At 39.1% G+C, this 12,341-nt stretch overlaps 1 protein-coding gene across 5 annotated transcripts in view; it reads left to right on the top strand.

Moving 5' to 3' along the window:
* RASSF8 (Ras association domain family member 8) overlaps positions 1-11,512 on the top strand; it is a 122,470-nt gene extending 110,958 nt beyond the window's left edge. For all 5 annotated transcript variants that reach the window (XM_033222630.1, XM_033222628.1, XM_033222632.1 and 2 more), the window contains 2 exons: positions 5,928-6,072; positions 7,374-11,512. In XM_033222630.1, the coding sequence (XP_033078521.1) occupies positions 5,928-6,072; positions 7,374-7,495 (267 nt within the window). In that variant the 3' untranslated portion in view covers positions 7,496-11,512. The remainder of the gene's footprint in view (positions 1-5,927; positions 6,073-7,373) is intronic.
* The last annotated feature ends 829 nt before the right edge of the window (positions 11,513-12,341 follow it).

The following is a 12,341-nucleotide window of genomic DNA, read 5'->3' as shown; positions in this document are numbered from 1 at the left end:
GTATTTGTTTGAGTTCTTTGTAGATTCTGGATATTAGCCCTTTGTCAGATGAGTAGGTTGCAAAAATTTTTTCCCATTCTGTAGGTTGCCTGTTCACTCTGATGGTAGTTTCTTTAGCTGTGCAAAAGCTCTTTAGTTTAATTAGATCCCATGTGTCAATTTTTGCTTTTGCTGCCGTTGCTTTTGGTGTTTTAGACATGAAGTCCTTGCCCATGCCTATGTCCTGAATGGTACTACCTAGATTTTCTTCTAGGGTTTTTATGGTATTAGGTCTAACATTAAGTCTCTGATCCATCTTGAATTAATTTTCGTATAAGGGGTAAGGAAGGATCCAGTTTCAGCTTTCTACTTATGGCTAGCCAATTTTCCCGCACCATTTATTAAATAGGGAATCCTTTCCCCATTTCTTGTTTCTCTCAGGTTTGTCAAAGATCAGATGGCTGTAGATGTGTGGTATTATTTCTGAGGACTCTGTTCTGTTCCATTGGTCTATATCTCTGTTGTGGTACCAGTACCATGCTGTTTTGGTTACTGTAGCCTTGTAGTATAGTTTGAAGTCAGGTAGCGTGACACCTCCAGCTTTGTCCTTTTGGCTTAGGATTGTCTTGGCAATGCGGGCTCTTTTTTGGTTCCATATGAACTTTAAAGCCGTTTTTTCCAATTCTGTGAAGAAACTCATTGGTAGCTTGATGGGGATGGCATTGAATCTATAAATAACCTTGGTAGTATGGCCATTTTCACGATATTGATTCTTCCTATCCATGAGCATGGTATGTTCTTCCATTTGTTTGTGTCCTCTTTGATTTCACTGAGCAGTGGTTTGTAGTTCTCCTTGAAGAGGTCCTTGACATCCCTTGTAAGCTGGATTCCTAGGTATTTGATTCTCTTTGAAGCAATTGTGAATGGAAGTTCATTCCTGATTTGGCTCTCTGCTTGTCTGTTACTGGTGTATAAGAATGCTTGTGATTTTTGCACATTAATTTTGTATCCTGAGACTTTGCTGAAGTTGCTTATCAGCTTAAGGAGATTTTGGGCTGAGACGATGGGGTTTTCTAAATATACAATCATGTCATCTGCAAACAGGGACAATTTGACTTCTTCTTTTCCTAACTGGATACCCTTGATTTCTTTCTCTTGCCTGATTGCCCTAGCCAGAACTTCCAACACGATGTTGAATAGGAGTGGTGAGAGAGGGCATCCCTGTCTTGTGCCAGTTTTCAAAGGGAATTTTTCCAGTTTTTGCCCATTCAGTATGATATTAGCTGTGGGTTTGTCATAAATAGCTCTTATTATTTTGAGGTACATTCCATCAATACCGAATTTATTGAGCGTTTTTAGCATAAAGGGCTGTTGAATTTTGTCAAAAGCCTTTTCTGCATCTATTGAGATAATCATGTGGTTCTTGTCTTTGGTTCTGTTTATATGCTGGATTACGTTTATTGATTTGCGAATGTTGAACCAGCCTTGCATCCCAGGGATGAAGCCCACTTGATCATGGTGGATAAGCTTTTTGATGTGCTGCTGAATCCGGTTTGCCAGTATTTTATTGAGATTTTTTGCATCGATGTTCATCAGGGATATTGGTCTAAAATTCTCTTTTTTTTTGTGTGTTCTGCCAGGCTTTGGTATCAGGATGATGTTGGCCTCATAAAAAGAGTTGGGGAGGATTCCCTCTTTTTCTATTGATTGAAATAGTTTCAGAAGGAATGGTACCAGCTCCTCCTTGTACCTCTGGTAGAATTCAGCTGTGAATCCATCTGGTCCTGGACTTTTTTTGGTGGGTAGGCTATTAATTGTTGCCTCAATTTCAGAGCCTGTTATTGGTCTATTCAGGGATTCAACTTCTTCCTGGTTTAGTCTTGGGAGAGTGTAAGTGTCCAGGAAATTATCCATTTCTTCTAGATTTTCTAGTTGATTTGCGTAGAGGCATTTATAGTATTCTCTGATGGTTGTTTGTATTTCTGTGGGGTCAGTGGTGATATCCCCTTTATCATTTTTTATTGCGACTATTTGATTCCTCTCTCTTTTCTTCTTTATTAGTCTTGCTAGCGGTCTGTCAATTTTGTTGATCTTTTCAAAAAACCAACTCCTGGATTCATTGATTTTTTGGAGGTTTTTTTGTGTCTCTATCTCCTTCAGTTCTGCTCTGAGCTTAGTTATTTCTTGCCTTCTGCTAGCTTTTGAATGTGTTTGCTCTTGCCTCTCTAGTTCTTTTAATTGTGATGTTAGAGTGTCCATTTTAGATCTCTCCTGCTTTCTCTTGTGGGCATTTAGTGCTATAAATTTCCCTCTACACACTGCTTAAATGTGTCCCAGAGATTCTGGTATGTTGTATCTTTGTTCTCATTGGTTTCGAAGAACATCTTTATTTCTGCTTTCATTTCGTTATGTACCCAGTAGTCATTCAGGAGCAGGTTGTTCATTTCCATGTAGTTGAGCGGTTTTGATTGAGTTTCTTGGTCCTGAGTCTAGTTTGATTGCACTGTGGTCTGAGAGACAGTTTTTATAATTTCTGTTCTTGTACATTTGCTGAGGAGTGCTTTACTTCCAATTATGTGGTCAATTTTGGATAAGTGCGATGTGGTGCTGAGAAGAATGTATATTCTGTTGATTTGGGGTGGAGAGTTCTATAGATGTCTATTAGGTCCGCTTGGTGCAGAGATGAGTTCAATTCCTGGATATCCTTGTTAACTTTCTGTCTCGTTGATCTGTCTAATATTGACAGTGGAGTGTTGAAGTCTCCCATTATTATTGTATGGGAGTCTAAGTCTCTTTGTAGGTCTCTAAGGACTTGCTTTATGAATCTGGGTGCTCCTGTATTGGGTGCATATATATTTAGGAGAGTTAGCTCTTCCTGTTGAATTGATCCCTTTACCATTATGTAATGGCCTTCTTTGTCTCTTTTGATCTTTGATGGTTTAAAGTCTGTTTTATCAGAGACTAGGATTGCAACCCCTGCTTTTTTTTGTTCTCCATTTGCTTGGTAGATCTTCCTCCATCCCTTTATTTTGAGCCTATGTATGTCTCTGCATGTGAGATGGGTCTCCTGAATACAGCAGACTGATGGGTCTTGACTCTTTATCCAGTTTGCCAGTCTGTGTCTTTTAATTGGAGCATTTAGTCCATTTACATTTAAGTTAATATTGTTATGTGTGAACTTGATCCTGTCATTATGATATTAACTGGTTATTTTGCTCGTTAGTTGATGCAATTTCTTCCTAGCCTCGATGTTCTTTACATTTTGGCATGTTTTTGCAATGGCTGGTACCGGTTGTTCCTTTCCATGTTTAGGGCTTCCTTCAGGGTCTCTTGTAAGGCAGGCCTGGTAGTGACAAAATCTCTAAGCATTTGCTTATCTGTAAAGGATTTTATTTCTCCTTCACTGATGAAGCTTAGTTTGGCTGGATATGAAATTCTGGGTTGAAAATTCTTTTCTTTAAGAACGTTGAATATTGGCCCCCACTCTCTTCTGGCTTGTAGAGTTTCTGCCGAGAGGTCTGCTGTTATTCTGATGGGCTTCCCTTTGTGGGTAACCCGACCTTTCTCTCTGGCTGCCCTTAAGATTTTTTCCTTCATTTCAACTTTGGTGAATCTGGCAATTATGTGTCTTGGAGTTGCTCTTCTGGAGGAGTATCTTTGTGGCGTTCTCTGTATTTCCTGAATTTGAATGTTGGCCTGCCCTACTAGGTTGGGGAAGTTCTCCTGGATGATATCCTGAAGAGTGTTTTCCAACTTGGTTCCATTTTCCCCCTCATTTTCAGGCACCCCAATCAGACGTAGATTTGGTCTTTTTACATAATCCCATACTTCTTGCAGGCTTTGTTCATTTCTTTTTCTTCTTTTTTCTTTTGGTTTCTCTTCTCGCTTCATTTCATTCATTTGATCCTCAATCGCTGATACTCTTTCTCCAGTTGATCGAGTCGGTTACTGAAGCTTGTGCATTTGTCACGTATTTCTCGTGTCATGGTTTTCATCTCTGTCATTTCATTTATGATCTTCTCTGCATTAATTAGTCTAGCTGTCAATTCTTCCACTTTTTTTTCAAGATTTTTAGTTTCTTTGCGCTGGGTACGTAATTCCTCCTTTAGCTCTGAGAGGTTTGATGGACTGAAGCCTTCTTCTCTCATCTCGTCAAAGTCATTCTCTGACCAGCTTTGATCCGTTGCTGGCGATGGGCTGCGCTCCTTTGCAGGAGGAGATGCGCTCTTATTTTTTGAATTTCCAGCTTTTCTGCCCTGCTTCTTCCCCATCTTTGTGGTTTTATCTGTCTCTGGTCTTTGATGATGGTGACGTACTGATGGGGTTTTGGTATAGGTGTCCTTCCTGTTTGATAGTTTTCCTTCTGACAGTCAGAAGGACTGTCTGTTGGTCTGTTGGAGATTGCTTGAGGTCCACTCCAGACCCTGTTTGCCTGGGTGTCAGCAGCAGAGGTTGCCGAAGATAGAATATTGCTGAACAGCGATTGTACCTGTCTGCTTCTTTCTTTGGAAGTTTCCTCTCAGGGTGACTCCACCCTGTGAGGTGTGGGGTGTCAGACTGCCCCTAGTGGGGGATGTCTCCCAGCTAGGCTACTCAGGGGTCAGGGACCCACCTGAGCAGGCAGTCTGTCCGTTCTCAGATCTCAACCTCCGCGTTAGGAGATCCACGGCTCTCCCCAAAGCTGACAGACAGAGTCGTTCGCGTCTGCCACGGCCCCGCTCTTTCCCCTAATGGACTGCAGCTGTGCGCTGTCCGCAGCGGTAGAGTCTACAGAAACAGGCAGGCTTCCTTGAGCTGCTGTGAGCTCCACCCAGTTCGGGCTTCCCAGCGGCTTTGTTTACCTACTTAAGCCTCAGCAATGGCGGGCGCCCCTCCCCCAGCCTCGCTGCTGCCTTGCGGATAGATCGCCGCAGACGGCTGTGTTAGCAGTGAGGGAGGCTCCGTGGGCGTGGGACCCTCCCGGCCAGGTATGGGATATATTCTCCTGTGTGCCTGTTTCCTTAAAGCGCAGTATTGGGGTGGGAGTTACCCGATTTTCCAGATGTTGTGTGTCTCAGTTCCCCTCGCTAGGAAAAGGGATTTTCTTCCCCCTTGCGCTTCCAGGTGAGGCAATGCCTCGCCCTGCTTCAGCTCACGCTGGTCAGGCTGCAGCAGCTGACCAGCACCGATTGTCCGGCACTCCCTAGAGAGATGACCCCAGTACCTCAGTTGAAAATGCAGAAATCACCGGTGTTCTGTGTCGCTTGCGCTGGGAGTTGAAGACTGGAGCTGTTCCTATTCGGCCATCTTGCTCCGCCCCCTCAACTCTATTTCCAGTTCTCTAATCTTTGTCAAGGATTTAAGAATTCCATCGTGAGAATCTTGTGGGAATCTTGCTTTCCTTATGCTGTAAGATAAATCTCAGTAATGTATCACATGAAAATTGAAACAGCTTACAAAAAACAAGAACTCTAAATCCATGGACCAAATTACAGTTAACTTTGTAGTCATATGTTAATGTGAAGTGGTTAGTATGTAAATTTGTGACCAACTTAGCAAGATTGCTATAACACAGAGATGGGTAAAAACCTGTGGGGTTTTTTTCTTTTTATTTTCCACCAATGAGTTTACAGGCTGAGAAACGCATTTTTGTTTTTGTTTTTTAATGAAAGTTTATAGACATATTTATTTCATAAGAGTGCATAATGGTTTTCCAGAGGAAAGCATCGCATTTAAGAGGACAGACTGATGAAACTATTGTTTTCTCTTGGCTTATATCTTGGCCTACACCACAGAGTGGAAGTGACCTCTTTAGCCCATCATGTCAATATAAACCAGATTTGTTACATGTCCTTTTATGAAAGCAGATACCCCACATTTAACCCCTGTAGTAGAAGGATTGTCACTAAGATGTCTTGCACGGTCCAGTAGTGAATCCTCAAATTTAAAAAGTAATAATTTCCATCTAGGACAAAGAACAGGAACTGGAGCAGTTGACTAAGGAGTTGCGGCAAGTCAATCTCCAGCAGTTTATCCAGCAGACGGGGACAAAAGTTACCGTTTTGCCAGCGGAGCCCATTGAAATAGAGGCCTCACATGCAGACATTGAAAGGGGTAAGATGTTGAGAAATATGGTTTATTTTCCCTTTATTCTCACTGCTTAACTTTTTCTGTTTTTGCTTTTTGAGACAGTGTCCCACTGTGTCACCCAGGCTGGAACGCCAGTGGTATAACTACAGCTTACTGCAGCTTTGACCTCCTGGGCTCAGGTGATCCTCCTACCTCAGCCTCCTGGGTAGCTGGGGCTACAGGTGCATGCCACCACACCTGGCTGCTTTTCTTTTTTTTGTATTTTTTTGTAGAGATGAAGTTTCACCATGTTGCCCAGACTGGTCTCGAACTCCTGAGCTCAAGTGATCTGCCTGCCTCAGCTTCCCAAAGTGCTGGGATGACAGGCGTGAACCAGCATGCCTGGCCATCTGCTTAATTTTGAATAAACTACTTGTATTCAGTTAAAATATTACCCTCACATTCATAGCTAATTTTTAAGTGGGACACTTAAAAATTCTTTTTTTTTTTTTAAACTTATTTCCCATTTCTAGAGGAAAACCAGTAACATTTAGGTTATTTATTTACTTAGGTGAGCATGTAATCACCAAATGTCATATCATTAGTTTTAAACTGCTTCTTTTTTTTTTTTTTTTTTGAGGCGGAGTCTCGCTCTGTCGCCCGGACTGGAGTGCAGTGGCCGGATCTCAGCTCACTGCAAGCTCCGCCTCCCGGGTTTACGCCATTCTCCTGCCTCAGCCTCCCGAGTAGCTGGGACTACAGGCGCCCGCCACCTCGCCCGGCTAGTTTTTTTGTATTTTTAGTAGAGACGGGGTTTCACTGTGTTAGCCAGGATGGTCTCGATCTCCTGACCTCGTGATCCGCCCGTCTCGGCCTCCCAAAGTGCTGGGATTACAGGCTTGAGCCACCGCGCCCGGCCTAAACTGCTTCTTTATTAAAATTTTTTTCTGAAGTATATGAGTCATAGTCTGTTCATTTGATTTTTGGCTCTGTTCCTTATGCCCCTTTTTCCTTCTTTTTCTTCTAAAAATTATTATTTATTTGTAGTGATATTTAAAAGACAATTCCAAATCTGTGTATGCATATGGTGTGAGCAACCAAAAAAAGAAGCAAAATATTTGCCTTTTGTAAAGATCATTCACTGTTCAAATCACCAAAAACTAGTTTTGTCAAAGAGACCTGAGAAGGTTTTAGCCTCTTCTCCCCCAGTCCAGGGCACACAGGGGGTTGCAATTATTGCTCTATGCAGTTTTCTCTTTCGGGGCAGGAAGCAGTCTAATTTATTATATTGCTGAGTACTCCAAGTTGACTAGTTCATCAGGTGGCTTTCTTTGTTTCCTGTTTAGAGGCACCATTCCAGTCTGGGTCCCTGAAGCGACCTGGTTCATCTCGGCAGCTCCCCAGTAATCTCCGCATTCTGCAGAATCCTGTCTCATCTGGTTTTAATCCTGAAGGCATATATGTATGACATTATCTGTCTTTAGGGGGGAGACCCAAAAGAGGTACCAAGGACAGTAAACTTGCTTTCTGATTTGTGCCAATGATGAACAGAGGATCTATTCCACAAGCCGCTATATGTTTTTTCTCTCCTAAATTGCATACCACTTGGAGCCATACCCTGTGCACTGATGCTAAAGAACAAAGAAACTGTGTTTTCACACATCAACAGTGTTGGTATTTTTGTCCAGCAGCTGTAATGCAAAGCCTTCGTTTTTATTTGTAGTATTTTGAGAGCTTTAGGAAAGTATTATATAGTGTGTATACATAAATAAACCGTGACTTAGAGTGAAGAGAAATTTGTGACTGGCTTAGTTTAATTTATTTCATGTAATCAATTAATGTGTGAATGTTGATGTTTTAATATTTTTATTGACTTGTCCTGTGACCGACTTACATTATATATTGTGTGATTATGACTGTGTGCATGTTGCCAGACTCCATCCATGCATTGCTGATTTACACTACACAAGTGTCCTAGGGTGCTCCACCATCAAAACTAACTCCAGAGGAAGCCGCTTGCATTTGTTTTGTGAAACTGTCCTAGCCAGTGCTTAATTAGGTGAAAGAATTCAGGGGTTTTTTAAATCTGGAATTTAGTCTTTCCTTTACAATATTTCCAAATATATTTGTGGCCACATAGCATAAAAGATATTTTTCATGAGGTAAATTGTATGTCTAAAACATTTGCAGTGTTTCAGACACTGTTGAACAAAAATGTAATTGTTAAGTATATATCCAAACAGGCATGGGGTTTCCTGATACATCATGTGTTTTGTTTCTGCCCTGTCTTATCATTTACACTCACAGATCTTCAGAATTGATCTAACATATAAGTTATAGGTATCTGAGGGCAGGGTTGGTCTACTTCAGGAACATTGCTTCATGTGTATGATCTGTTGGTGTACACACCATGGGTATGGTATTGATCGCACATCATTTACTCTGTGTATTATGGACCCTTGTGTTTTCTTCCAGTCACTTAGATGGAAAGGAGATTAAACCCTAGGTACTTTTTAGCAAGAAAATAAAGTCAAATTCAGCGTATGTTTTTATTTTTAGGCTTGACTTTTACAAGACATTAATCTCCATTTGTACATATGTTTTTTTATTTGTAAAGCCAAAAATGAGTCAACACCTTTTTCATGAGTAGTGACTTAACTAAGATTTACAAGTAATATTTAGACAGATTCAGTCAGACACCACTTAGCCATTTTTACATTCCCTCTGGTTACATTTGGTACAGTATAATTAAGACTTTAATCTGAAATTTAAAGTAGTTTTAATTCTGAAGAAATTATATCCTCTATTATTTACATGCAACAAAATAAAAGTGAATTCATATGGTAATGCCGTGGTAACAATAGAGATATGTCTTATGCATGAAGGCAACTTTGGATGTTTTAACACATTTGACTTACTTTGGTTTAATGAATGCTGACAATGCTGCTCTACTTAGGTTTCCTATGAAAAATTTTAAGAATGGCTATGAGACTGTATAGAAGCTTCAAGAGAACTGAAAGTAATAATGTAGAGTTGCCTTTTCTAGTGCAGCTAAGTGGCAGACCTCAACTGAAGATATGATTTTCTTTGGGTTCTTGGAGTTAGCAAAGTGATCTTGCCATTATGTTACTTTGCAAATAACTGAAGTAAATGATTTTTACCTAAATAACCACAACCTGTACACATTTGCTTACAATTTATAATAATTATTTTCTATCTACCTATATTTAAAATTAGAATGATTAAAAAATAATTTATAGCTTTTGTGACAGTAGTGATTTACATATGCCCAATATATGCCTTATTTCTAAATAACTCATTCTGTATAAAGTCATTTTGTTGTTCAGAGAAATCAAGATCTTATTCACAAAGAAAAACATTTTATAAATTGATCACATTTTATTTAAGTCAAAATGTTAAACTGGAGGCAGTATTAAACTTTGCAATTAGAAGTTTCAGAGATGCCTTAGCATACCATGAAAAACACTGTCAATATCCAACTTACTATAAATTGTTATCAGAATTAACCTAATAACTTTAAAGAAGGACAAGCAGCATCCTAGCAACTTGCAGTAGTCTTGGGTTCCCAGCATAGTGTCACAGTTAACGTCTCTGACAACTTCATCAGAATTTCCAAGCTGCCAAATAATCTTCATAGACCTGATTACAGATTTTTAAAAATTTCCTAGATGAGGAAAGTATAGAAATGTGAATATGATGAATACATTGAGAAACTGTACTTTTTAATTATATTACTTCTGGAAGCACATATCTAAGGAATATTTTCTAATAATCAGAGGGAAAAAACTCGTTTTCTTAGGAACATCTGAAGATACTTTAGTATATTTGTGATCATTTTTATCTATTGCAAATACAAATGAGTTAGATAAGTGCCACATCTTGGACACATTTCGGAGGGGAGTGGGCAATGGTATACAAAAATGCCAAATATAAAATTTTCATCTGGGGGGAATATTCAGGTTCTAAATACTAAATTAGATTACAATATTTTGTGTTTTTTTTTTTAAAAAAATATTGCAACTTATTGTGATTTTCTATAAGTATTAAATACATTTAAAGATCTTTTTATCTTGCCAAGAAATAATTTGGAATAGCGTTGGTATATTTGACCTTTTGAGTGTCTGTCATCCTCAGAGAATGGCCCATAGTGTGTCACCCGTAGACATAGTGTCCATAGTCCTTTTGTTGTCCTTCTGAGATATTTTGGTTTGATAACATTTGTGTTTTTTTTTTTTTGTCTTGATGCACAGGGACTTTTTTATAATATGAGACTTTAGTTGGTATTAATAGGAGTTACCTATTTAATTCTCCCAGTCATCAATGAGCTAACCATCAATTCCTTTAGTTCAAATTAGTCATAAACAAGAGCTACAGCAAGACTGATAGAGTAAAAACTATATAAATGCAGTAAAAAAATAGAATTTCTGGTGTGAAATGTGAAGTATAGCAGTATATAACGAGAACATGTAAGCGCTTGCTTCCACAGCAGAAATGTAATTTACACTTGCATTAAAGGAAAATTTTCTCTGTGAATAAGAGCAAAATGGTCTTTAGAGAAACAAACTGTTCATTTGAAGCCATTTCTGTGAACATCTCCCAACACAGAACTGTAATGGATTGAGGAAATAACACAGAAAAGACAAAAACTTCCGATTTCAGGCATGCAAAGTGCGTGGGCAGATGGACAGTTCCTGTTGTGCATTGCCTTTGATAAATTGGGCCTTAATTTATATACCCGTGCTGTGTTCACATCCCTGTTCTACCTAAAGTTGTCTTTATTGGTTTATATTGTGTTAAAATTAGCTCATAAGTGTTACTTTTATATTATGTTTTTTTTTTTTTTAAGTTGCGTGTTTATACTATTTGCTACAGTATTTTTAAGTTTGGGGTGAAGGCCATCAGCTGTATCAAGAAGACAAAACAATCACTATTTATTCAGTATTGCTGCTTTACATCTCCAGAATAAGCTTTCGATGCCAGGACAGTGACTGCCTAAAAGCTGCGGGAGCTCTTTTCAATGCATTTTATATATTTTTAGAAACCAAATAAATGCAGAAAACTATTTAGTATACTAATTATATTAAACCAGCAGAAATATAAAGGCAATAAAGTATATACATATATAAGGGGGGAGGGGAAAGATTAAAAAATAGATTTACAGCCAGGCGTGGTGATAGCCCTAAATGTATTTCTCAATATGTTTTTCTTTATTGACCCTGGGGGGATTTGAGTTGCTGCAGCTTTAAACAGAAAATTGCCATGTTCACTAATTGTGAGCACATAAATATGCGTTTAGTACTGCTTTGCTTATGTACAAATAAATCTGTAATATGTATTATATGTAATTATTCTTTTCTTTGACTTTCATTTCAAATGTATATTTTCTGATCATTATGAGCTGTAAAACAAAGAATCAATATTGGATATTCTCCCAAATAATAAATTTTCAGGATTCATTGGGACATTACAGTTGTCAGTTTGTTTCTTACATCCTTTATATTTTAAAATACAATTTTACTTCCTTTAAAAGATACTGGAGACAATAGGGGCACATATGACTGCACATAATTACATTTTTCATATATACTTAAACAGTCATCTGTTGCTCAAAAGGTGGCTTATTAAAGTAAAACTGAATTAAGAAACTAATATGCCTTTTATTTCAAAAGTGAAAGAAGAAATGATAGCTTAATGAACCTCTGCATTCCCAGATTTCCCTAAAACCATAAGAGAGGAAGAGAACTAACATTTCAGCCCCTACCATATGCCAAATGCAATATGGGGTACTTGGCACACTTTTAACATTCACAGCCATCCAAGGAACTGCTCCTAAATCACAACCCCTAAGTAACTGACACAGCATTTTAACCTAGGTGTTTCAGACTGCAAGGCACTTTTCTATATTCCATGGGAGAGACGCATGAGCTTTACAGTGCCCAGTTTCTGCATTTTAACCACTTCTTAATGTGGAAGTATATAAACTCATTTTTTGTTTTTGTTTTTGTTTTTGTTTTTTTTTTTTTTTTTTTTTTTTTTTTTTGAGACGGAGTCTCACTCTGTCGCCCAGGCTGGAGTGCAGTGGCCGGATCTCAGCTCACTGCAAGCTCCGCCTCCCGGGTTTACGCCATTCTCTCGCCTCAGCCTCCCGAGTAGCTGGGACTACAGGCGCCCGCCATCTCGCCCGGCTAATTTTTTGTATTTTTTTAGTAGAGACGGGGTTTCACTGTGTTAGCCAGGATGGTCTCGATCTCCTGACCTCGTGATCCGCCCGTCTCGGCCTCCCAAAGTGCTGG

This window comes from Trachypithecus francoisi, unplaced genomic scaffold (assembly GCF_009764315.1).
Source record: "Trachypithecus francoisi isolate TF-2019V2 unplaced genomic scaffold, Tfra_2.0 Lachesis_group11, whole genome shotgun sequence".
Classification (NCBI taxonomy): domain Eukaryota; kingdom Metazoa; phylum Chordata; class Mammalia; order Primates; family Cercopithecidae; genus Trachypithecus; species Trachypithecus francoisi.
Note: the sequence above shows the minus strand (reverse complement) of the source record. Positions and strands in the feature narration are given on the sequence as shown.